The 27,426-nt window shown below is 35.7% G+C and overlaps 1 protein-coding gene across 1 annotated transcript in view; it reads left to right on the top strand.

The window, feature by feature from the left end:
• The window catches only part of UNC13C (unc-13 homolog C), a 161,653-nt gene that overhangs the window by 65,906 nt on the left and 68,321 nt on the right, over nt 1-27,426 (top strand). The window contains exons 9-15 of the mRNA XM_068410057.1: nt 3,767-3,936; nt 5,981-6,096; nt 8,276-8,439; nt 15,811-15,961; nt 19,409-19,477; nt 20,861-20,949; nt 21,999-22,131. Coding sequence (XP_068266158.1) covers nt 3,767-3,936; nt 5,981-6,096; nt 8,276-8,439; nt 15,811-15,961; nt 19,409-19,477; nt 20,861-20,949; nt 21,999-22,131 — 892 coding nt within the window. The remainder of the gene's footprint in view (nt 1-3,766; nt 3,937-5,980; nt 6,097-8,275; nt 8,440-15,810; nt 15,962-19,408; nt 19,478-20,860; nt 20,950-21,998; nt 22,132-27,426) is intronic.

Below are 27,426 nucleotides of genomic sequence, written 5' to 3'. Positions count from 1 at the left end.
CATCTCCCTTATGAGGAGAGGCTGAGGGAGCTGGGTCTCTTTAGCTTGGAGAAGAGGAAACTGAGGGGTGACCACGTTCCTGTGTGATATGATCTAGGTAATCCTGCTCCAGCAGGGGGATTGGACTAGATGATCTTTCGAGGTCCCTTCCAATCCCTAACATTCTGTGATTCTGTGATTTGTGAAATGATTGGTTAAAAGTTCATTTAGAGAAAAAAAGGTAAGCTACAAAATGTGCAAAACTGGAATTGAGCAGGCAAAGGTGTTGCAAAGGCTTGTCAGTCAAGTTCATTTTCTACATCTCGGGCATAGCCTAATTTGTCTGCTGATTGCCTACAGAATTTCAGCAAGATAATGTATTTTATTGTAAAAATTATTTTCTTTAAGTTATAGAAATAACACTTCATAAGAGTAGGGGGGAAAAAAACTCTCCACCTAGACTAACTATTCAGAGTATGCAAATTTGTTAGTGGATGTAAGAGATTTTACTGAAGACTATGAGGAAAGAATGCTGTTATGATGAATGTATTGCATTTTGACAGAGTGGGAAATTAGTTTCCATACATTCTTTACCAAATTCTTCATTCATTTGCATTTATTTCTTCACTGAAAGTAGCATAGTATCAATTAGTTGTTACTTTAACACTGGGTGCAGATGTCTTAGATGAGACGTACAATCAGGTCATGCCAGTGCACCTAATATTAACTTTACATGGGGCTACTATAGTAAAGATAGTTTATTATTACATTTTTTATTACTCTAGCCATTAGAATAAGCAGGAGTGCTGTGGGGATTATTTCATGTCTGTGCAGAATTCTGTAAATGCAGAAGTAAAGTAGCATCACCAGATTATTGATAAATTATTAAAACTGTCACTTCTGTCTAGCATCTATGAATATACTGCAGCTTTTTCAGCTTTCAAAAGAATCAGTATCTTCATTCTCTGTGTGCTAAAGAACAATTCACTTCTCATTTTCCTGTATCACACCTTAGTGAGCACTTTTACTGAGCATATAAAGTGGAGTGGCTAGAAGAGGAACACCGAAAATAGCATATGTTGCCTTGCCTTAAATTCCCTGAGCTGATTTTCCTGGACAGAGTAAACAGAAGTAGGAATACCACCCAATGCTTTTTGTGAAGCCACAGAGCTTCTGCACAGTTGTTACCAGTGACTAAAGCAGAATGTGCATCTCATTGTGTAGTGCTGTTTCTGAGAGGCTGGGCAGGTAAGTAGAATCATGCAGAGACAGCTCTCTAATAGTAAATCTCACTGCAGTCTCACTGCCACAGGGCAGGCCAGTAGAAATACATGTTCATCCACCCTGTTGTTCTTGCATAATAACTCTGTGCAAGTTTTGGGATCTTGCACAGGAACATTACAAACATAGCAGAGCTAAAGATTTAGACACAAAGATGAACATGTGAGTAAATCCATTGGTTGTGATAGGTCTCATATATTTCACTGACCTAAGATTAAAGGAGAAAAAGATATGGGAGAGACAAATGAGGATATCGGGGAAAAGTGCAGTCATCCTGACCATCTGAATAAATATTCCTTAATCAGCTAGTGTACATCAGAGGGAAATTAATGTTGACCCAGGAGAACAAAAATATGGTATTTGTGCTAAAGTACCATTTAATGACTTTTTATATGCAGTGTCTCCCTGAGAAGCAAAGCAGGAACAGGATTTCTACTAATAGCACAGATATGGTGATAAGGGTCACATAAATACCTCACCAGTGATGGATCTCCCTATGCCACTGTAGAAATCCCGTGTTTAATATTTCAGTTGGGTGCACAGCTAAATACAATGCTCTAGCAATGTTAAGCAATAATTTAGGGCTACAGTTTAGGAAAATTAAATGGTTTCTGGGTTTAGCCATTTTCTAAGGCAAAGACATTTATTTGATCCATCTATGTCTTCTTATATTTTATATGTCCTTGCCAATAGCTTTTGAATTTCATTGTCAGTCAGAGAAATTTCACAGATTGCCTAATGCTACGTCCATCATGTTCTATTAAAATAGATGATCAGACAGATATGAGATCCTAACAGTGTCCTCAGTATGAGCTCGCCTCCACAATAGACACCAGGGAGTCCATATGAAGGGGTAATTTATGAAAATCCCAATTGTGGGAGAAGGTTCAATAGGTGATTGCAGTTTGTTAGATGTCAGGGAAGCCAGCCATAAGACAAAAGGAAACTAAGCTTCATTAGTTTTGCTAATCACAGAACAATGTGTTTTTTAATTACCAGAGGTATCTGCAATGTTAAAATTTGGAATACAGACAGAATTATTTCTGTGACACTGAATGAGGTCACAGTGAGGCAGAGTAAAAGCTTTGCATGCCATTTTTAGTGACTGATTGGCCTTGACTGTAATAATATAATTTAAATCACTTTATACTTCCAAAGCCCATTACCACCACTAATTAATTCTTAGAACACCCCTGAGGGGTGCCAGTTGGGAGAGAAGTTATAGTATTACTGTTTTAATGCTGGAAATCCTGAGACAGATCACTGAGCAGTGATAGTGCTTTGAATAGAACTCGAGTAAAAACTCTTAATCTAACATCAAACTAAGACCTTGCTGAAGATGAAAATTTGGTGCTATGCTTTAAAGTTATATTTAAAGATAACCAAAGATTCATAATATTTAAAATATTTTTGTAGCATTACTGAATGGATATTAAAAAAAACATGTTAGCATAGATGCATAAGTGTGACATGGCTTAAAACTTGATGCCAGGTCTGTACTAGCCACTAAATGTCATCAGAAAGTACTACCACAGACTTCTGCAGTCAATGTTAGGATATTCCAATGAAGTCATCAAAAGCCAACACTGACAAATAGTAAACAGTCCTCATTGTGGCTCATAGGAACAAGCAGCAGTAGAGCTTCTTTTCCATTTCTGTGCAAATGTATGCAGGATGGAGCTGGAAGTAAAAAATGTTATCCTGTGGGAACTCTACAGATTGGAAGTAAAAAATGTTATCCTGTGGGAACTCTACAGATTGCAAGTGAAGCCAGCTCACTCTCTCATACATCCAGTAGTTTCTCAAATCCACTCAACTCATGAGGGGTTAGTAAGCCACTTAAATTTGCGAGGAATTTTCTTGTATATGGCAGTCTGTCCTACTTCTTCTCCTTACCAGGGAATGGAGGTCTTGGAGAGAAGTAATATATCTTTTAAAGAAAGCAGCTAGTTATTTCCCTAGGTTTTTCTGATTGTCTGTCTTGTCTTGCTGTGATGTTTGTGCATACTTGTTGCTTTTTTTCCAAAAACTTCCTGCCACATACTAGAAATATTCTTTAAGATTTTCTCGCTTTTTGTATTATAACATTCTAGGCTACTACTTTTGTGGTCTACTGTAGGTATTACATAGCATTCCTAAACGAATAAACCCAATCTAACAGTATCTTTCCTAAGATATTTGATAAATATTAGTGTCAAGAAGTACACATTGTAAATTAATTAATAATTTTAATGGGGAGTTCATGACATTCCTAAATAAAATCTATAGGTATATATAATTCAATCAAGTTAATATCTTTACTTTTTCTTATATAAAGTAATTGTAGTTTTGTCCCTGGCAATGTGGTATGGCCTTTTATTCCACTGAATGTTGCAAGTTGTTTGTATTCTGTCACTTTATGCAGTTAAGCAAGTGTATGGAAATTGAGGACAATTAATTAGACAGCAGTACAAATGTATGTAACTTAAGTATCACTACATTTTGTATTTTATTATTTTTTTTACAGTGAATGCCATAACTCTACAGATAGAATAAAAGTGAGAGTATGGGATGAAGATGATGATATCAAATCTAGAGTAAAACAACATTTCAAAAAAGAATCAGATGACTTCCTTGGGCAAACAATCATTGAAGTAAGAACACTGAGTGGAGAAATGGATGTATGGTATAATTTAGGTATGATTCTTACGGATTTTTTAAAACAAATTTAGGTAGAATCTCAACCTCTGTAGATCTGGGACTCCAAAATATATCGCTTTGGTACCAATATACAACTTTTACAATCTTAAATATTACAGGTTGATTTGAAAATGAAAGACACTTTCTTGGTTTTGATCCAGATTTATGACAATTACAGAGAGCAGAGCAATCACAACAATATCAAAAAAAGTATTTAATTTTAATGCAAAATTAAAAACATGAAAGAAAACCCAACATTTCAGACTAGTCCGTTCACAGTAGCACTCTGTGGGAAATACGTCTACAGGGATACATGGAAAAATGTAGCAAATATTGTGCTTGTTGTCCGCATTCATTTTATTACGTATTTTAAAAAATTATTTATGTACCATTTTGGGCCTAATCATCTTTGATTTTCACTGTCTTTTGATTTACACCTTTGATTTACACCTGTGGTTCTTCATGAAACTTGCTTCCTTGAGTTTTCTGTTCTGTACATGTCAAATGTGTTTACACGCGGACTCATGAACTGAAGACAGCCTGCTGAAGCTCAGAATGCTCTCTGTTGTCCTTAATTGACTGTACTTTCTTGTCTGGACAGATCTTAAGAAGTATCATTCTTTAAACCAGAAATAAATCAATGAAAGTGTGACTCAGAATATATTTCCTTTATCTAAATCTAAGCATACAACTGTTCTTTAATTCTAAAAATCTCTTTGGGTGCACTAAATGTTCAGGAGTAGCCCTTTAAAAGTTAATCTATATTTGATAACAAAAATGTGATAATATTTGCCTGCTCTGTGAAAACTTTTGGTGAATTATGTGACATAATTTTCTGAAGTTGTAGAGCATTTGTTTCCTAATCAGCAGTCCTTGTTTCCCTGTCTAGTGTTTCATTTCCCTGTGACATATATAGATGTGTCAGGGAACTATATGACTTCTTATTGACAATGAAAAGAAAACCTTGCTTTATTTCTTATTTATGATGAGATTTTTTTAAAGGTAAGATAATTGGGTCATTATGAATTCTGAGTTTTATTGCTTTAAAAATTTCAGTGACTTACACTGACATAAATACTGATATAAATTATTATGAAATGGATTTTTAAAACAAGTCTTGCTGAACTGATTTGACTGGAAGCAGTTTAATAGTAACATTGAAAATCTATGTGCTCTGTAAAAAGAAGAATCTAGAATGAAAACCTTTCAATCAGCATCTAAAAAGAAATATTGGTAAATGGCTAGTGATAATTCTAATATTCTGAAAATAATGGCATATTTTATTCTGATACACACATTGACACAACTGCAGTATGTCACATCATACAGAGGAAAGAGGAGTGAAATACTGAAACAAAACACTTCGATTTCTGGAATACCAATTCTTATTAATTGTACTGTTCATCAGCACACACATCACAGCACCTTGTGAAAGAATCATAAAAATTGTAATACCTATTGACTCAGTTACACTGCTAGAGTGGATTGGAAAAGTGAAAACTGGAGTCAAAGAAGATCAGTAACCTCCACAATTAGTGACAGCAACTAAACACACTAGCACAGATAACGTAAACAAAGTTCTTCATATAATTTGTTCTGTAAGATTCAGCTTAGCTCTGTAATTGAGTTTTGCTAAGAACGTTTTGAGTTTCTCTCAGACATAGTGGTTCTGGTTGTTGCTAAAGTCTTCGTAACTAAAGGAAAATATCAGTAATGAGAATAATAATAATTAGTACAGATACCAGATAGAAAATGGAAATAATTTCTATTGAAAAGGGAAAAGTGTTAAATAAAGCACTGTGCAGCCTGGTTTAAATTTGGCACATAAAATAAAGAAAGATTCTTTATGTCATAGTTTGATATTCTGTTTCATGGCCTGAACCATATGTGAGGTATTAAAAAAAAAATTCTCTTTTTCTCAACAGCAGACTTTCTGTCTTTAAAAAATGTTCTTATTAAGCTGGAATGATTTATGGAAGCTTTTCACATGTCATATATGTATTCTTGGTATTTACTAATATATTATTTTTCTGCTCTTCAGAAAAGCGAACAGATAAATCAGCTGTCTCTGGTGCCATTAGATTGAAAATCAATGTTGAAATAAAAGGAGAGGAGAAAGTTGCTCCCTACCATGTGCAGTACACCTGTCTACATGAGGTATGTTGGAGAAGTTAAAGAAAGCATACTATACAGAAATTACTATTGCATGGATAAGGAAAAACAGCTGCAGAACATCAGAACGCTGAAACAAATAACTGCTGCTACACCTCAGTACAAGTTTATTTTAGATTTTCCACTTTGTATTGCTGATGGCATATCAAGTTCAGAGTCCAAGGCAGAACAATGTAACATCTACAGGTCATTCCTGCCAGTATGAGTTAGAAAAAAAAAGAGGAGTCGTCAGCTAAGTTCTTCCCATACTGTGTTTTTTTTTAGTGTTTTGATGCTCCATACATGCTTGCTAACATTAAGAAGATACAACTGTTTCTGTATATTACAGAAATATAGCTATTAATTGTAAAGAAATTCTTTCCTGCTACATTAATTCATATTTTGGACAGAGTGAGAGAAGGAGTGCAGGAGAAGCACACACAATATAAAATTTGGTTCTCCTATCATCTAGATTGCTTTTGTCAATGTTGAAAAACAAATCATCGCTATAAACCAGTGTCTCTTTTGTGTTTGATTCCTCTTCCCTCAAACAGTGATCCACATTGAAGTTCTATTCTAAAAATACAATACTTTCTGAAAGCTGATAGATAATATATGGCTGAAAGTTCAGCACTAGTATGTATCCACAAAATCTCGTTGTTTACCGTTTGTAAAACTGGATGTTCAGGGCATTTGTGCTCATAGATTTTTGACTTGGTATTGCAAATGTTTTGACCTGTGAAGTAAATGGCAAAATTCTGTTGCTTTAAGATAATCTACAAGACAGTTACGGGCTAATTAATAAAACTGAAATTATTTAAAAGTTTTGTGGTTTTTTTAGTCACTGAAAATAGGAAATCAAATCTTCTGCTCAGTTGATAGATACATATGGAGCTGGGTAATCTGAGAAGCATTCTATGACATTAACATCAAATTAAATACTAGCTTTGGTCCTAAAGTTGCTGAACGTAAACTTTATTTCATGCCTTTCACTATGTGGAAGGCTTCTGCAATATTTGTGAAAGGTTTCCTGTAACTTACAGTTCTTAAATAATGAATTTGAAATTTATCGGTCACAGATTCAATAAAAGTTGAAGCACTGCAGCGAGCATTGTAACATCACAATTTCATTCATTAGCAAGGGCATATGACAGAGAAGAGAAAGCTTCCGCACGATTTTATGTTGCATTCTGTGTGTGCCAGTTAACTGACCAGCGTAGGGGAAAGGGACCTGGGGGTCCTAGTGGACAGCAGGATGACCATGAGCCAGCAGTGTGCCCTTGTGGCCAAGAAAGCCAATGGCATCCTGGGGTGTATTAGAAGGGGTGTGGTCAGCAGGTCAAGAGAGGTTCTCCTCCCCCTCTACTCTGCCCTGGTGAGGCCGCATCTGGAATATTGTGTCCAGTTCTGGGCCCCTCAGTTCAAGAAGGACAGGGAACTGCTAGAGAGAGTCCAGCGCAGAGCCACGAAGATGATTAAGGGAGTGGAACATCTCCCTTATGAGGAGAGGCTGAGGGAGCTGGGTCTCTTTAGCTTAGAGAAGAGGAGACTGAGGGGTGACCTCATTAATGTTTATAAATATGTAAAGGGCAAGTATCATGAGGATGGAGCCAGGCTCTTCTCAGTGACATCCCTTGACACGACAAGGGGCAATGGGTGCAAGCTGGAACACAGGAGGTTCCGCATAAATATGAGGAAAAACTTCTTTACGGTGAGGGTGACCGAACACTGGAACAGGCTGCGCAGAGAGGTTGTGGAGTCTCCTTCTCTGGAGACATTCAAAACCCGCCTGGACGCGTTCCTGTGTGATATGATCTAGGGAATCCTGCTCCGGCAGGGGGATTGGACTAGATGATCTTTCGAGGTCCCTTCCAATCCCTAACATTCTGTGATTCTGTGTGATTCTGTGACATGACCTTATATCAAGGAGATAGATCAATGTGCTGAATCACAAGCCTGCACTACCAGAGCTCCATTACAAAATATGTGTTTAGAGTCTTGGGGTTTTTTGTTTACCAAATGATGACTAGTTAGTGCCAGTCTTCAGAAAACTTAAAAAAAACCCAAAAAAAACAAAACACGAAAAACCTAATAATGAACATACTGATGACTATTTTATACAATATACTTTCAGAATGCCACTTAAAAGCCAAAAATTCCTATTTGAAATATTTCTTACGTTTAGAATCTATTCCATTACTTGACGGAAGTTAAATCTAATGGTGGTGTAAAAATCCCTGAAGTGAGAGGTGATGAAGCCTGGAAGGTGTACTTTGATGATGCTGCACAAGAAATTGTAGATGAATTTGCAATGCGCTATGGAATTGAATATATTTATCAAGCTATGACGTAAGTATTACCATCTCTGGTTTTCTACTCTACTGTCAAGAATGTATTTGAGGGAAGTGATGAGTTCCAAGCCTTCATGCTTTCATTCTATTTCACTCCTGTTCCTGATTTAAAATTCTTGTTATTGTTTTTGTCCATCTGATTCTCATTGAAGGGCTTCTCATCTGCAATGGAATTAAGATACATTATAAGCATTTTATAAACTGTTACTGGTATTACTGCTAATGCATTTCTTAATCCTTATGATACTGATATGTGGCAAGGATCAGAAAGACTTCCACTGTTCCAGATGGGATTGGGATGATAGAATAGGGTTTCACAAACTCTGTACTCCTTTCCAGGAGTACAGAAATCATCATAGAACACCAGCAATGGCTATAATAAACTCCCATAGTGTATGTAAATAATTAATGAAAACCGTTTTTAACAGTATTAGAACCTGTTACTACATTGTCCTTACTAAAGTAGCTGTCTGATCACTTTAGAACACAGCACTACTGAGCTTAGAGGACTGAGGACACAAGAGTTCTACCATGCATTCTTAATTTCTCCTGTGAAAAGTACTATATTCTGCCCCTGTTGCTGCCTTAGGAAGGCAGAGAACTCCAAATGAGTCCTCTAAAGAAGAAATATAGAATTTTTTTCCTATAGAAAGCTGAAATTATGGAATTTTAAATCAGAACATGTATCTAGTTTCCTCCATCTCTTTACAGTACATCCTAAAAAAATTATAGTAAGTAGGAAGGCACATAAACCTGAGGTTTTCTTTTTATTGCAGGATATAATGACACCATCTGCCATTGCAGTGAACATGTCTTTCACTTTATGTAGCTCACTGTGAATTATTGTACTGCACATCTAATAGAAAGGTAGAGGATGTATTTGTAATACATACATTTTTAATGCTCTTCCTTCAAGGACCTTAAAGAACATTGCACAGAAGAATTAATTTAGCTTGACAGTTCCCCTGTGGTATTGTATATCTATACTACATATGGAGGAACTCATGCATAGAGTTTCAGGAATATTTGGGTTTTCATGTTTACCTTCTCTTTAGCCATGTATGTCTTTACATCTTGATTAAGTTATGTTACTTATTAACTACCATAGTATTATAGTTTTATAGCTTCGTTTAAATTGGTATGCCATTTTTACCAAAATGTTAATCTCTAAAATGATAGAGTTGTTCCTGCTGTACATATCAAAATGAATTCAAGATTTTATATGAGATGAATTCTGAAGAGCTATTAGTGCCAAGGGAGGGCTGTTATTACTATTTTGCTTAGGAAATAAAGTAGTACTGATTTAGCATAGTGTTTCCTCTTAACTATAGACCCAGTTGTGGTTATCTCAGTACAACATGGCTGTATTTTTGATGGACAACCTCAACAGTACAATTATTTTGAAGTCCCTTTTCCTTCATCTCTTGATGAATGCCAGTACTCTCAAATTTTCCAGAGAAAGTTTGAAACTGATTTTAGAAATTCAAATGTAGCAAAAGTCAGCATTGCAAAAATAGCAATATAATTGACATGTGAGTATTTTAAAAGCTTTTTCATTTAGCAGTGTTAGAAATGGACAGGTTATATTTTCATATAAAGAAGATGCTTTGAGGGCATTGGAAGGCAGGTGTAATAAGAAAGTGAATTTGGTATTGGTAGTCACAGGTAATTTACACAGGAAATAAAATCTCAGATTTCATTGCCCCCATACCCATGTCCATTTACATTTTAAAATGTTGCATGTGAATAATGAGCAATCCCTATTTGAGGGGTAGGACACATACTGTTTAAGGCCACATCCTGTTTAAGTTAGGAATAAAATAAATAATGAATGTAATCTCAAACAATACTTGGAGAAGAATATATATTCATATACACTGTTCTGCTGATTCATCTGCAGACATGTCTCTCAGTAAGAGCATTCAGACTTTGGGGAGAAGAGTAGTGAAGACACTAGATCTGTCATGGGGAATTTTCTTTTGGACTATTATCTATTGGTTTTATTTGTGTTTATGAGATCACCTTTTTCTCCTGGAACAACTTTAATGACTGGGACAAAATGTACAGCTTCTTGATTTGGAAAACAGAATTATCAGATTCCATTTGGTAACAATGTGCTCCTACTAAAAGAAAAGCAATTTTCTACCATACAACAGAGAGAGAATTTCAATGTAATCACTTGGCCCAAAGGAATATTGTGTAAGCACTTCATGCTCGAGAATCTAGTTGCAGAATATTTCTATTGCATTGCAATGATAACATTGTAAATTAAAATGTTTGCATTTGTAAATGCAAAACCGACTATGCTGTCATAGCCCATGATCCAGACCCCAGAGAGCATCCACATGCTTCTTACACGCTGTATCAGGTTCAAGTGAGTTTTGGGGTGTCGCTAAAGAGGTGCTCTTTTTGTCTGAAGGTAATTTTTAAAATCCATATTTGTTTGCAGTTTTAAAATTATGTATTATGTAAAGTTTCAGTGCCACTTAATGATAGGGAGTCTTGACCCTTTTAGGTATGGGTAGACAGCATATGCTGGAGTAGGAACATATGTCATTCTGCATTTCTGAACACGGTGTAAATCTAATTAAGTCTCCCTGAAGTACCACTTCCTAGAACTATTTGGCATCCTGTTCTGCTACAGTAACGAACAACCCCCACTTGTCTGTCATTTGAGGTTCATGCTGGTGGCTTTTTTTCATCTATGATCCTCTTAGTAGACCCTGATGATTTGTTTCTGGCTTTCAAATTAATATTTGTTTATATTTATTCCTTTAAAGCACAGAAAAAATATTTCAAAAGGATAGCCTTGATTTTCTGAATACACTGAGTATACTCATCAACCACAATTGTGGCAGCTCAGCAAAGATGAAAAAGAATTTAATAAGTTTATTTTCTCAGTGCCTGACTGCTTCACAGAAAGCAATCAGTGACCAACTAAAAGTCCTGAAAACATAAAGCTCAAGCTCTTTTCCTCTCTCAACTAGCATCAGCAAAGAAACTCTGCATTTTCTGGGATTTAAAACATGTCATGTGTGAATCAGTGTTTGATTCTAGATAAGGAGGAGATTACCTGTGCACCACCAAAGACTTACTGGAATGTGGATATCAACCCAAAAGACATCACATAGATCACTACTTACCTGCATTAGTCATTGTCCCCAATGAGATCTTTTTCATTAAACTTATGAAGAGAATGAATTCAAGTGTGATTGCACCTGTTGTTGGAGACAGAGATATCCACATTTTTATGAGACTAAATATCGACAGTTCTTCCCTAAAGGATGCCCACTTAGAAGGGGTGTCTTACTCTCAAGATACGGATTCCAACTGCCCAGATCCTAAGCAAGGAAGTCTGCTTTTACGTTACCAGATGTGGAATTCACATGAATAGAAAATCAACCATTGACCCAAAACCAAAATACAACAAAAAGCCTGCTTGCTTTGCAGTAACTGCAGCTCTTTGAAAACTATTGACTGTATAGATTCCATAATCCACTCTTCTTTCTTATAATTATTACATTCCTTCACTCCTCATGGAGTCTGTATTGGGAAAAGAAGTGAAAGACAATTACAGGCATTCTTATATGTGTCAGAAGAGATTTTTTTGTGATGGATAGCAGCCAAATAGACAACATTATCTACATGAATGATATGCGTATAGTCCCAGAAATCAAAGCACATACGTGTGAGAGAATAGGAAAGAAAATAGATATGACAGAAAACAGATTAACAAAAGCAGAACAACAGCTCAGTGATTCAGCTGGCCTTTATTTTGATGACTGCAGTGACGGATGGTGATTTATGCTGTAAATTCAATGTCTGGAAGGAATCGTACTGGAAGTTTATTTACCTACATATCTTAAGCCACCTCTTCACCACCAAGAAAAGATAATTTTCTTCCTCTCATTCATCTTTCAACATAATTTATTTCTTTTTAGAAGGCAAAAAGCAGAGCACATATTTAAACAGAGTTTGACCAGACACTGAAATTATACATAACGTCAGCATCCTGGATTTACTGTGTAGCGGAGTCAAGTGCAGTAAAAGCTCTATTAAGATCTTTGCTTCTTATTGGCAAGAGTCACCACAGGTAGAACCTAATGCTTCTAAATCAGCAACATAGTTCTCATTCCAGCAGGTTAATGGGCATTAACTATGCCACCTTGTACTCCTGCTAGTCTTCAATTAATGTGGCTGCATTGCAAGCAGCACACAAATCACCCATTAAAGTAATTTTCATTGATTTTGCTTTTGCTTACTGAGTGCAGCTCATTCATTAGCCTGCCTTCTTTGCCGATTCACGCTAGCAGAAAGATTGGAAGAATCATAGGCACTGCATGTTGGTCAGGAAATTGCATAGTAAGAAAGTTGAAGCAAGCAAGCCTGGTTTTAGACATGTGACTCTAGCTTAAACAATGCAATATTACTCTAAAATATGTTCTGCTGACTCATTCCATTCCTCCAATTTCCCTTTTAAAAAATATAGGCTAACAGAAGTAAGACTTGTATGGCAGATGTGAAATTGCAGACTACCCCAAAAGGTTATGAAAAAGGCATCTGCAAATATGCTGAGTCAGTAGTGTGGGAGACCCTAGAAAATACACTGTTGTCTCTTCAGCAGAGGCAAGTTTCTCCAGCCCTGGAACATCAGAAAGCAGGAATATGATGAACAGGGTCAGTCACAAGAGCATGAGGAAGGCCTCAGAGTGAAGGAATTTAGAGGACCACTGAGACAATAAGAGGGTGTCAAAAAGCATGATGTAGGTAGAGTGAATTTGTGTGCAGGCTTGCAAGAAAGTATAAAGAGCTCATTTTTTATATCTATAGGAACAGAAATCCAAATACAAGATGCAAATAATCTTGAATGACGTGGTTGGGAGATTATTTGGGTGGTGACAGCAGTTAAGGGTAGTTGGCTTAAGTTCAGCAGGACCAAATTCAGTTGTACCTTGCGTTATTTTTTTTTCTTGGATGGGCACTAGGGCCCAGGTGGTTCAGGCCCAGCACACTGCTCTGCCTTATGGTCCTAAAGAGAAATAGTAGAGAGGAGCCAGAGACTCCAGCTAAGAGGAGCATGCTGCCACATCAGGACCTTCAGACATACAGAGAGCTCCAGAGTGATTGCAGTTTCTTCATCCTTTTCTGTTTGACTGTATATTCATTTTCACCATTATCTTCTCTGCCTAATCCCCCTCACTGTCTCCTACCTTTATACATTTACTCTTTATTCCTTTATCATTCATCCCAATCCTGCCTAATTAAATCTTGAAATTAAGATTTTGTGTCTTGCAATGATGCTGTTCACTCTCCTTGTGTGTTAGATCTTTCATCCATCTTGTGTCTCATGTTTTGTTATAAGTTCTTTTTATGTTATAAGCAGGCATCTCTTGTTGTTTTGAACAAGTAAACAGTGCTACTACATTGCAAATCTAGTTTTGACTTGTGCAGTAAAGCAAGTTGTTTAGGCTTTTAATTTCTATAGGCTCAATTTTTGTTTCAGTTTAAGAATTTGAATCTGACTAAAGTTAGAAGTCTAAATGCTTTGCTGATTCTGAGCTTTAAGAACTAGCAAAATAATAAAACATATGACCTACTCTAATTCATATATTATTTGCATTTTTTAGTATTCTAAAAAACTAAAGAGAATACGTAAAATATTTCTGCCTTTTTTTTAATTTAGTGTAAATTAGTTGTACATGACTTCCCACTGCAAATAGTGTATCTTGACAACAGGTTTACCTTTTTTTAATGACCTGACATTAAGTTCTCACTGATTCAGCAGTGTCAAAATTTCACCTAATAAATTCTAGTTGCCCGTGAAGCAGACTGCTTAAAAATCGTAGCTGATTTAATACACTCAGACCTGGGTGGAAGTCAGTGTTGGGGTTTTCTTACATTTGCTTGCCTGAGGTGCTGTGAGCAGTAGTGGTCTTTGGTTTCTTTAAGAACAGTGAAAGAGAAAGGTTACTAGCAAGTCAGGGAGTCAAAAGTATTCAAAACCAAATAGAAAACCACTTCACACTGTTATTTTGTCTGTGATCAGCACTCAGCCCAAATTCTTACTTTGAAGATTCTGTTGAATACAAGCTGAACTCCATCCAAAAAAATGCTTCCAGTTAGAAGCTCTAAAGGCTGGAATGGCTAAATGCTGGCATCCTGAGGGAGATGGTGTTCGGCCTGGGGACTAGTTGTACTCACATTCTGCAGTGCAACCTTGTGTGGCAGTTTCTTCCTTTCCCCTTTTCCTTTCCTTACTGTAGAATTCAACATTACGTGAGCGTAAGCCCTTGTATTTGTGCTCTGACATATGCAGCTCTACATGATGCAGAAGGAAACTGCTCAGTGCCAGATCTTCTCACAGGTGCCTTAAAACAGCTCTAACTGAACTGCTGGTTGGGAGTATGATGCTCACCCAACCTTTTCTTCTTCTCCTACAGCTACTGCCAGCTTCAGCCTCCAATAGCCATCTGAGTTCATCACTCTGATCTTCCCCCCATTCCAGTAGTGTACCTCACTGGATAAATGCTCATATTTCTATGCTGTGTGCATGCAGAACAAAGATATGCTGTGGCTTTCATCTCCTTTGTTAGTCCAATCACCATGCCGCAGGACTGGTAGTGCTATAGCTTCTCTTTGGGATCAAAACAGTCCAGATTAGGGAGCTGAACAGCAGTTATAGGCTTGTGAGAGAATGTAAATCTCCTCAAACTCTGCAGGAAATGGGGGGATAAAGCCTTTTCTCTCCTGAAGCCCCAAACGGGCTCAGTGACAGACTTCCTCTTTTCTTAAACATTTTCCCAATATGAAGCTGATTCAGGCTTAACAGACTGACTATCTAAACTTTACTGGCCTGAATCAAAGTGGAATATTTTCAGTTATGGCCTAAATCAAATCAAAATGAACGTAGAAGGTGCTTGATGCCTTACCTTTCATTAATAATGTAGCCTAAAATACAAGCCACAGTAAAATGCTGCTTGCAGTCATTTTGTTGGCATCAATTAAATCCTCCTTCACTAGAGTATAAATCTCTTGTGGCCTTTTATGATGACAAGTTTGTGTTTGATTTTAAGTTTGTGTTGAATAATGAATGTTATGCTGAATGGCAATTAAGATAGTTAAATCATATTTTTGTATTTAGGATTAACAGAGAAAGAAGCAAATGTGAATCTGATGTGTTCAATTTGAAAACATCAGTGTGCAACAAGTGGCAATTATATCAAACATATCTGGATTTTCCTCATGTATCTGCACAGTTGTCCATGGGGTAGTTTGAAAGTTACATCGTTGGAGCTGGAAAGAAATTGTGGTGAGAGAAACAGCAGAATCTTTGCCATCTTTAATAACTGTCAGTTTGTTTGAATTATAGGCACTTTTCCTGTCTATCTTCTAAATATATGTGCCCTGGTGTTCCAGCAGTTATGAGTACGTTGTTGGCCAATATAAATGCTTTCTATGCTCATACTACAGCAGCAACTAATGTATCTGCTTCAGATCGATTTGCAGCTACTAACTTTGGGGTAAGTAGACTTTCTTTTTTAATAGAATACTAGTCTTCACCTTTTTTTTTTTTTTTTAATATATGATACCATATTAACTTCTAAATTCAAACGGTTTTTAAAAGTTGGTCATTTTAAAGAATAAATGTTGCTGTTAGCTTTTGAAAATTTTACTCTGAGTCTTTACAATCAATCACTATAAAAGCTGGAGAAGATACTGTTCAGTTCCTTATATAGTGATATGTAAGGCATACAGGGTAGAAAGCACTGGCACACATGCATAGTAAAATCTTCAACAATCAGGTTTTGTTCTTATTGCAGTGGGTCTTGCAAACTACTAACTGCAGTAGACTGAGTATTGGTTGCAGTTGCTTTCTTGGGCTATATGTCATCAGTGAACTCATATTAACCTAATGGATCTAGCCGTAAATACTATTCTTCTTCTCACAGGAGCCTATAATAATGGACTCTTATGTTTGGTAATGGTACATTGTCCAAGTCCTGGATTTAGGTATCAGAAATTTTAGGAGGAATACCAGCATCTCAGGATGTGGTAGTACTTTTTTGGTTGTTCCTAACTTTCCTTCTGTGGATAAGTATCTCACAGTGTGGACTTCCTAGTCTTTGAACACAATGAAAAATAAAGATACATTCACTTTGTATTCTAATTTGTACATCTACCTTCACTGGGGAGATGAGAGCAGGAAGGGAAAGCAATAATTCCAAGAGGTTGCTTTCATATTTCTACTATTACACATGATATAGTTGGAGAGAGAGTATAAAAACAATTTGGTGCTGAAAAATGCATTCATTCCTTCCTCTTTTTTTTGTATGGCTGTTGTTTGTATGGCTGATATCAAAGCTATTTTTCATTTAACAGTAGCTGTGAGAACATGATAATGTTTTCTAAAACACCATTTATTGACATGAAATAAAATATTAAACATAATTAAAATTTATTAAATACAAATTATAGTTGTTTGAAGTAGTGTTAGAGGTACTGATGCTCTTCTCCAGAACTAAGAATAATGGAAACATTATGAATTTCAGGATTTTCAACACAACATTATGAAATTATACATTTGGACTAGTAAACCAAGAAAGACTTAATTCTGGTTTTGCTTTTGTCTTCCCATGAGAAGTCAGAAACACAATTATCAGACTATATTCAGTAAAGTAAATCAATCCATGCCTGGAAAAAAAGTGTAAATATTTAGTTTTGTAAAGAAAATTTGCTCTGGATGCTAAAACAAATTTTGATTTGTAGCAAACAGTGGGTTAAGTACAGCATTCCTGCATAATTTTTTCATACAGGGCATCAAATAGTTGATAATAAATATTAGTTTGCATTTAATGCACAAGTACCTTTGAGATAGAACTTATATCTATAAATCTCACTTTGTGTAGTAATAATACCAAAGATTGATTTTTCTTATTATTGCTGAATCCTGAATGTGCTAAGGATCTGATGCTACTGCTTACAGCCGTAAATAGTTGACAGTTCTAAATACTCCTAACGTAGTAGTGACATTAATATATTTTCAAATTTAAGGAATGTCATAAGTCTGTTAAAAAAAAAATTAAAAATCCATTAAGTCATCATTTTCAGGTCCATTCAGTAATTTTTTTTTTAGAGAAAATAGTTACTCTAAATATCAATTTAATTTTTTTAAACTGTTAAGTCTGATGGAAGTACTCATATATAAATGTACCCAGGGCTGGGTCTTTAGTTTAGAGACAGCATGTTCTTTGAACTGGAACTTCATCTCCTGCTGCTAGAGGTTTGCTTTGAAAGGGGAATATTAACATTGCTCATTACTATAAAGTAAAAAATTTTTATAGATGAAAGCACTATCAGAATATTTATGATTTAGTAATTGTATTACTATGATAGCACAATATTGCTCTGTTCTTATTCAGGTTTTCTTTTATAAGCTAATTGATGGTTTATTATGGAATGGCTACGTCTTTGTTGAAACAAGGACACTCTTAATGTTCAACCTCTATTAGACTGTTGAGTTTGATCCAGCTTTTGAAATTTAGAATGTTCTTGCTGGATTTTCTTTTTTTCCCCCATTTTTCTAATGATCAGGACTACTTTTACCCTCAGATATGACAGAGATCAAGTCCTCTCCCTGATCTAAGTGCCAGTTTACCTTTGAAGCAAATTCCAATCCAATTCATAGTTCAACAGATGGATGGGAAGACAGTAGTAAGCACCACTAATAGGTATTTGGAACTCTTTTTTCAAACAATTGACTTATAGGCAAAATATTAGATTATTTTTCTCTCTTGGGTCAAAAGGCATTTGTTAGTAGATAGCTGCACATCATTCATCAAAATAAACATCTCCAATTCAAGACCTCCGGCTACAGCTGGGAAGGATTTGGCTGACTGAATATTTCAGTACAGATTTATAACATGACAAAAAGTTACCTTTTGATTGATCCCTTAAGGGAACTGGGCCAAATTAGTGGCTTGTGGTGTAGGTTAGTGCTCAACTGGTGAGAGACAGCACACAAAGAATTCTATTTTCATTTTAGTGCCAAACATATTTCAGGAGTGGTGTGGATACAGTCAAGCATTCTGAAAGCTATCAGATCTTGCTACATCCACAAGCCTGCTGCTTTCACATAGGCTGGCAAGGATTTCTGCACAATTTTGAGCAGTGGACAATGGAATATGTTCTAACATGAAGATGGGTAATTAGAATCTCTCATTAATATTACCTGAGAATGGCACAACTCAGCTGAGTATCTCTCACAGCAAAATGTTTTCACAGCACCTTCATCTATCAGGATAACAAGTTAATCTCCACATTTGAAAGGGAACACTATAACTGCATAGTATTACGTAGCTTATTCTTACAAAAGTCAGTGTTTCTGAAGTATGATTTTCAATCATACTTTTACACCAAATTCTGCTGTAAATAAATATAGTTTCTTACACATTAAGGGGAGGAGGGAAGTGCTTTCTTCAAGAGTGTAAGCAATTACAAGGCAAATATAAAAATTTAACAAGCTTATCTGTTTTAATAAGCCTTGCTAACATAACTTAAAACTTTGGACTTTATACTGAATTGATGCTGTTATTGCATTTTTGGTCAGCGACATCAGGCAATGTTTTTCGATTTCTAGATATTTTCAGTTGTTTAACAGTGCATCAGTCATTAAGAAGGAAAACACTGCATAGAAAAGTATATCACCTCACTAATGTATTGCACAGCTGCACAGCATTGAATGCATACCAGGTAAATCACAATACAGGATAGCAAGGGAAAATAAAGTAATAAAAGATACATTGCCTGGCCTTGAAACACAGATATCTCAGACCAGCACTTTTCTGTGAAACAATGGAAAACAATCTATTTTTCAAATGAGTTAAGAATGGAAAGCAGCTGTCTAAAAACCCACGAATTGCAGAAACCTGCAAATTCTTACGCAACATATTCTTGTTTTCTTTTTACAGAGGGAAAAGTTCATAAAACTGCTGGATCAATTGCACAATTCTCTGAGGATTGATTTATCTAAATACAGGGTATGTGCAATGTATTCTACCTAGAGGAAAACTCAAATGTTTTTTTGTGTAAAAATATCCCTGTGCAATTTATCTGCTTAAAGAAGTTTTAGGGATTAATCTCTCTTGTGGCATAGAAGCTGAAAATATTGGGTGCTGACATGAGACCCCAACTCCTTTGGAATAAAAACTTACAGAATTTAAGCAGTTTAACAATATTTTTCCAATTTGAAAAAAGTTACTATTTTCTTTTCAAAAGCTAAGAATGGGTCAAGGGATGAGCAGGCATCCAATAAAGAGTGGGATTCAACAACTTTGGTTAAATTAATCTATAACTTGATTAAGTTAATTCATCTGGGAATTACCTTCACTGACTCATGTAGTGCAAATTGCAGTTACTGCTGTATTTATTCTGAGAGGCTGGCATCTTTGCTACAACTTCCATGCTTAAGATCCTAGAATGTTGAAAGGAGACTTGACTCCTCATTTTTCTAACATGAGAGAATTCCAGTTTCATTTCTGCCTCATAGAGCACTTTCCACTGAGGTATGCTCCAAACCCAGCCTTTCAGGGAAAGCAGCGTGCACTGATACCTGACAGTTATCATAAACCCTTCTACTCCCTCTCCTTTTCTGTTCCACTGGTCATGAACTTTTGGATGATACATAAGCGATTAGGGCTCCATCAGCTATGGCTCTTCTTTCAGCTTCTAGAATGGCTGCCTCCAGCTCAGGGATTTCTCTGTTCATCTGCCTGCTTTCTAAAACTGAAGGGGAAGGGGAATATTTAAAAGAACCCCAAGGGTATTAGAGGTAGTAGAAGCTGCACATGCTCAGTTTTTAAGACCCATATCCTTCATGCAGCAGATATATTCATCCTAGGATCTTTTAATTTTGAAGAATGTTATCCAGATAATATTGGAGCATGAGGATATTTGGCTGATGTTTCATTGGTATGGAGCTATTTAAATAACACTACTTCCCATCAGTCTTCCTGTTACCTAGAGATCATAGCAAAATTTCATATAATGATTTCATTCATTAAGCTTACTACTGCGTTTATGCCTACAAGTGATTTATGTACCGTGGAGAACCCATAAATTATTTTCATAAGCAACGTTTTCCAGTCTTTTAGTAGTATTTTTTACTCCATTAATGTTCTTAAAACATCACAATATTTTAAATCATTCATGTTACAAATACAGGAACATTATCAGAAGTGTTCCTATTCATGTCAAAGGGATACTCATTACTGACTTCCTCACAGGCAGAAATTCTGGTAACGTGAACATTTCTAATACTTCCAAAAAGCATCTTTGTTTTCCTAGAGGGTTTTTTTCCTACCTGTTCAAGATCTTACCTTTAACATCCAATTTCACATGATTCCTCTCTTCCTGATCACCAGGATAATTTTCCTGCCAGCAATTCAGAAAGACTCCAAGACCTAAAATCAACTGTGGACCTGCTTACCAGCATTACTTTTTTTCGAATGAAGGTATTGTCCTTTATTTGCACAATGACTCTAAAAAAATATGCTGTTGCCTTTTGTTTTCCAGGAAAAGTCATACTCTGTTTAATACTCTTATCAGTTCATCTGCTTCAGTTTTAAATTAAATCTCTCAACTTACTGAAGATGATTGAAGTAAAGTCATCTTACTCGTACTTTGTATTAACAATGTGGTAAAAGCCATTGTCTTTGAAAAATAAACAACTATCTTCTCCTTTTTTACATTATGTTTACTTCCCCTGAAGGAACTAAAAAAATTACCTTTTTAATTAGTTTAAAAGTCAAGTCACATAAGCAAACTCAGTTGAAACTCATTAGGAATGTGTCATATAGAATAATGTTTTCCTAGTAGTATCATAATATCCACATGTCAAACAGCAAAATAGCTCTGATAACTCTACTTGCTTTAGTCACTCCAGATGTTGATATCGGTGGTCAAGTTCTGAATATTTTTAAAAATGGAATGGTACACATTGATATTACTGGATGAAAATACAGAAATACAAAACAATGTTTGTCGCAATAGCATGTGATTTCACTCTGTTAGGCATTACATAAAGAAAATTAAAATAATCCATTAAGTTGAAGTTCAAATTACTGTATCCTAAAGTGGAGTGAAAACCTGAACCCTTTGCTTTAAAAAAATGAAGAGCTATTTAGAGCTGATATTCTTATTCAGAGGAAAACACATAATTATATGGTTTATTTATTTCATAAATAATGGAAAACCTTTTTGGTTTTCCACCCGAGTGAAAAACCTAAAGATGTAACCCTTGGGCACATATCCTATTTCATCATATGAATAATTTCATTCAAATAAAACTTAGTGGTAGAATCATGCTTGCTTACTTAAGTATGTTTTTTTTATGCATCTTTAAAATAAAGATCACCGTTAAGTTGACATAATTTTAACTATTTTATCATTATTATATTTCAACACGTTTCATCCTGTATTACAGAACTACATTCATTGCAACACTTGGATTTTTTGTGTTCATCTAATTCTGACATTCTACCATTTATGAAATTCTTTATTAGTACTTGAATTGCAGAGCCCGACCCTCGGAGCCAGTACTGTGGTGAAAGACTGTGTAAAGAGCTGCTGGACTCAACTTATAAAATACATTTTTGATAATTGCTATGATCTCTACTCCCAGTTAGTGGACCAGGTAAGGCCAATATGAACTTGTTTCATGCTATTGCTCACTCATTATTGTTGTTTACCATAAGTAAATACAATCATTCCTGTGTTCCTTCATATCAAAGCACTCAGGATATATTCATTTTATTTCTGTGAAAAAGGAACATTATTATAAAATAACCCACAGATGGCTATGAACTCCAAAATGTTAACAAGATGAGTTTCACAATGACATGTTAACTCATAGCTTAGTCTTAGCATCGACATGACTGTAAAATTGCCCAGTGGCTTTAGGGAGATGACATTAGATTGATTACTGTTCATTTAAGTATCCATATTGGAAAATAATTTTTAAAAATCTAGGTAGTATCACTTCAGTAGCTTTAGAAAAGAAGCATTATAATTTGGTGAAAATGATATACTGTCTTTCCAGCCTTATATTGTAACACCCATGATCACACTTGGATCCAAGCTTTAGCACTGCTTCAAGAAAGCAGAGGATAATTCTGTAACATTTCGTAAATATTAGTCCATCAGGCTGAACTGTCAAGGCAAAATAATTATGGCATTTGTCATATTCCAAAAGCCATGTAAATCTTTTCTGTAAGCAATGGTTAAAATTCAGAAATTTGTATCTGCAAAATTATACAACTGTCTAAAAGGGAGCATTGCTGCTTTATCACGTTACCTCTTGTTCCTTACTTTTGCCTTCTGGGTGGTACCTGGAAAAAATGGTATTTCAGTGACTATTCCTGCCATTGAAAAGGATGAATTAAAATTGTTTGGCAAATGCACATTTTCTGTGTAGTGTGTATAGATAAGACCAGTCATACTGCATGATATAAGACTCAAATTTTATCTGAAAGCACATTCCTTGAATCATAAATATGAATTCCTGTGTTTTCAGGAGAGGCAGTACGTGCTATATATTCAACTCTTCTGATATTAGCATTTATTTTCTAATGTTGGATTCCTGTTAGGTGAGAAAACATATCTCTAGCTCCTAGCTTTGAACATAAGAATTTCTCACCAGCACCCATAGGCACCCCACACTCTGAGTGCTCATGTATGTGTTTATTCTCCAACAGATTATGTTGCAAGCTGAGTACAGTATAAATTATTAAAGGAGCAGCTTACAGACATCACATCTGTTTGCCTCATAAACAGTTCTGTTTTCTTGCTAAACATTTACTCTGCAGCAATTTGATCTTTCTGTTAAATATAATATGAGCTGTTGCTAGACTGGGTACCGGCAGAAGTCTGCAGAATTTATCAGGCAGATGTTAGCTGTTTCAGTAAACAGTTAAAAAGTGAAGTGATCTTACGTCTGCAAAGCATTGTGATACCTGAAAAAGGCTTATCTGTATTTAAAATTTTTCACTACTTTTTTCTGTGAATTCATAGAATAGGCTTAGCCTGTCTATTTTACTAGATGTTTAAAAGTGCAGGGATATTATAGCCTTTCTGTTTGGTAGAGAATGTAAAGGCAAATTTAAAAGTGACTCTCTCCAAGTTGGGGTTTTTTGAGCAGAAGGATGGGCAATGTCATTATATTATTTTTCTTTTCCATAACTCTACTTAATGATAGAGCAATATGAAGCCCTGAAATTAAAAAAATATGTATATCCACAAATATTCACTCAGCTGGAAAACTGAGTTAACTGCATTTCACTGTAATTTATATGCCTCTTCTATTCTCTTCCATCAAGATTTCCAGCAAGTGAGTTTCTATATAGAAACTTTAAGCAAACAAGTGTCTATAGAGTTACGGTCACTAGCAAGTACAAGAAAATTTTAGTCAAAATGGTGCAAAAAGCAAAATTTAAAATTAAGATAGACCACATTCAAAATAACTCATCACTAACAGTAATCACACAAAAATCACATATAAGCTTAATAACAGATAGTAAAACTTTGTTTCACAGCAGATGGGAGGTAATTCTGAGAAATATAATCTAACTAAAGTTGCTTTAATAGAAAGATGAGTAAAATAATTCAAATTACTACCTAAATTTTGTATGAGCTCTAGAGTTGTACAAAGAAATTGCCTTCTGCATTATCCTGTTATAGTTTGCTACCAATATATCTGCACATGCATTTAAATTTTAGGAACAGCTAAGTATACAGCTTGTTGGAACCTATAGCTCTGAGATTTTCCAGTGAATCCAGTACACTGCATACTGGCTTGTGGTATCACTGTTATAATAATGAAGGCAGTAAGTATATTGTAATTAACATTTCATTAGCTTTGTGTCCAAACCCCTTAGTCCGATTACATCAGATTCCACCCTTAGGCCTTCTTTATTAACCATTCTCTTATCTCTGCTCGCCACCCCATCAGATGAGGCCTCCTCCACTCAGAGGCAGGAAAGGAGTTCATCCGAGCATGGTGGTGCAGCACAGGAGTTTCACGTTTTAGCTGCATAGCTGAGATTTGAGCTGCGAGTAGTGAGAACTGAAATCAATGAACCCCAAAGCAACAAGAAATGGTTCATATGGTAGGTCCCACCTGCTCTCACTCAGGGGAAAGACTGGCAGCTGTTGTCCCGCCGAGACCCACTGCAGGCTCAGGGTTTTACCGTGGTTCATTTCTTGCCTGAATCATATTGTGGATGATGTTACGAAAAAGTGGAACCTAGACAGTCTGCTTAAACAGTAGTATTTCCATCTGGCCAGAAGTGGTAGGTTCCTGCATGTTATATATACTATCTCTGTGTGTTACTCATGTTAACCACCTTCTGCATTTGCTTTTGTTTACAACCTAAAATTCTCAAAGATGCCTGCCACAGTATTTCTAGAAAATATGTTTAATGTCTGAATATGTGTAATTGTCTGATTTGGGAATGGAAATAGAACAATGAATGATGAAATTGAGGGTACTCAAGCTGGAGTTTGGGAAAATTTATCGCTATAAGAAGAGTAACAAGTAAATCACAAAATATGCTCGGCAGTCCCTGCTTCCTCTTTTTATTACTCTCTGCCTTCATGTCAGAGAGACAATCACTGTTATAAAGCAAATATCTTGCAGCAAAATATCACCTCTGGGGAACAGGAGTATTTCCTGGGATGAAGCATGGTAAATGCTGACAGTAGGCAAAAATGTCATTCTACAGTTTCATGCCAGAATACAAAGAACAGCTGATGACAAAAAACAAATGAGTACTACAGATAGTAAAAGATGACATTTTGACAGTCTTAGTGACATGTATATTATTGTCCTCATTATTTGAGACAAAGCACTCTGATGAGAAGCTACCTAATTCCTTATGCAGCAGATGTAGTATTTTCTTTTTAATTAACACTGATCTGAGTGAATAGCGAGCTACCTTATATTGAAAAAAATGATGCCTTGAAAGTGTAGCTTAGGAAGCACTGTGATAACTTTCTGACTCAATTTACAAATATGTCACTATTTCTGTTTTCTTAAGAAAACAAAAAATTTGAAATCTTGGCTGACGCTCACAATGCCTGAAGTCCCTTCAATAATTCTTTTTTGCAATCTTCTCCACTGAGCAAAACCAATAAAATGCAGATCAAACTCTTCCTGTTCTCTGAAGAGCTCTCGATCAGTACAAATCATTTCATGACTGGTAGCACCAGTATACCGGAAAAGAACACTGGGGTACTCTATATTTGACATCTGCTCAGCAGAATAGTATTGAAATTCTACCTGATTTTGGAGACCTTTTCTTTGTTACTCAGCTCTGTGTGTTGTCACAGTGAAGCATGGTGCAGAAGACCAGGAGCTAGCAACAAATTAACTAGTTCTGGAGCCAGGTGTTACACAGCTATAGCAGCACAGTGCTCTTCCCTTGTGATTTATCTCTGCTTAGAGATATAGCACCTTAGGTCAGGTCAGTAATGTGCTGATAACAGCCTAGCTTTTGGGAATCAGAGTTTCTGTATTAACAAGATTCTGTAGACTAGCAAGTGGACGGACCTATGCTCTGAGAAACTGGCAGTTTCTTTCTAATGGATATAACTTGAGTGAAAAAATAGAGTTACTATTATCAGGAGAAGCTTTTTACACTTAATAGACCATATAGTTAACTGTCTTTATACTCCAGAAATTTTGCATGTGTAAGTTGTTGTAAGCATATACTTTGCTTATGTACAAACGAATCTGTTCTTGGCATTTTAAAAGGCCTTTCCACAACTTCTGCACAGACTGTAAATACACAGTACCATGTAAGTGCGTATGGTGTTATTTCCTGAAGTGAAAGAATGCGTACTATTGAGAACTGGTTGGGTATGGGACCAAATCACAAAACTGAGACATAAGCTGTTATCATCACAGTTACAAAATCAGAGCAGATAGATTTCTTTTGAGACCACAAAGAAGGAAAAACTTAGCTTGTTTTTTCATTTAATAAGAGGGCATTCTTACTTACTGTTCACAACAGACTGATAATGAACCTCTATCACCAAAGCAGACTTCAGCAAAGCAGTATAGAAATTAAACTTCAGTGCCTCTAAAAGGGTATTTCATTTCATTAAGAAAATGTTAAAATATAATTGTATGATGCTCTCCTCCCACTCACTTTTTCTACACTGTTATGTAGTTTACTGTGCCTCTCAGTTATGCTAACAGAAACATTTGCAAGCCAAACAAATTGTATCACTGAAATTTTTTTGATACGAAAATAGCTCTGTTTCAAGTTAATTTTTATTCCAAAGATGGAACTTTCTTCTGTCAGTTTTGCAAGTTTGCAACTAATCAATATAATCAAACTCCAACATTGTTTTACCTCATTATAATGATTCTGTGAAGGCATCTGTTGCCAGACACTACATAAAACAAACAATAACACCAGCAATAATGACAATTAATGTAAAAACAACTTGAATGATTCTGAACATTTCTAACCCATTAGTTAGTTTTTAGGATAAAGAATGGAAATTACAACTGGGCGTGGGCAGATTATGCACTTTCACAGCATAAAACTACATCTGTTAATGTGAGACTATTTAAAAAATACCTTCTCTGGGGATTTTGAAAATATCGTCTTGATTTTTAAAAGATTGTTGTGCCAGAGAATTTTGTAGAAAGCATCTCCTTGTGCAACTATTACTTTGTAAATTAATTACTTTTTGCTATCTATATTAAAGAACAGAATTTCACATTCTGTGATTCACATTCACAATCATGAAAAGTCTCAGCTACATATGATTGCAGGTTTTTTCTGTGAAATACAGTTCTTGGATAAGATGCTAGACTAAATGTGAAGTGGCTTTGTCTTCTACAACTGCCTTTCAGTTAGTTTGGCTTAAACATGCACTAGTGTCTGAGAAAAAAATGACATATTAGAAATAAATCTTTGAT

This window comes from Nyctibius grandis, chromosome 11, assembly GCF_013368605.1.
Source record: "Nyctibius grandis isolate bNycGra1 chromosome 11, bNycGra1.pri, whole genome shotgun sequence".
In the NCBI taxonomy this organism is placed as follows: Eukaryota; Metazoa; Chordata; class Aves; order Nyctibiiformes; family Nyctibiidae; genus Nyctibius; species Nyctibius grandis.
The sequence above is the reverse complement of the archived record's forward strand: the minus strand, read 5'-3'. Positions and strand labels throughout refer to the sequence as shown.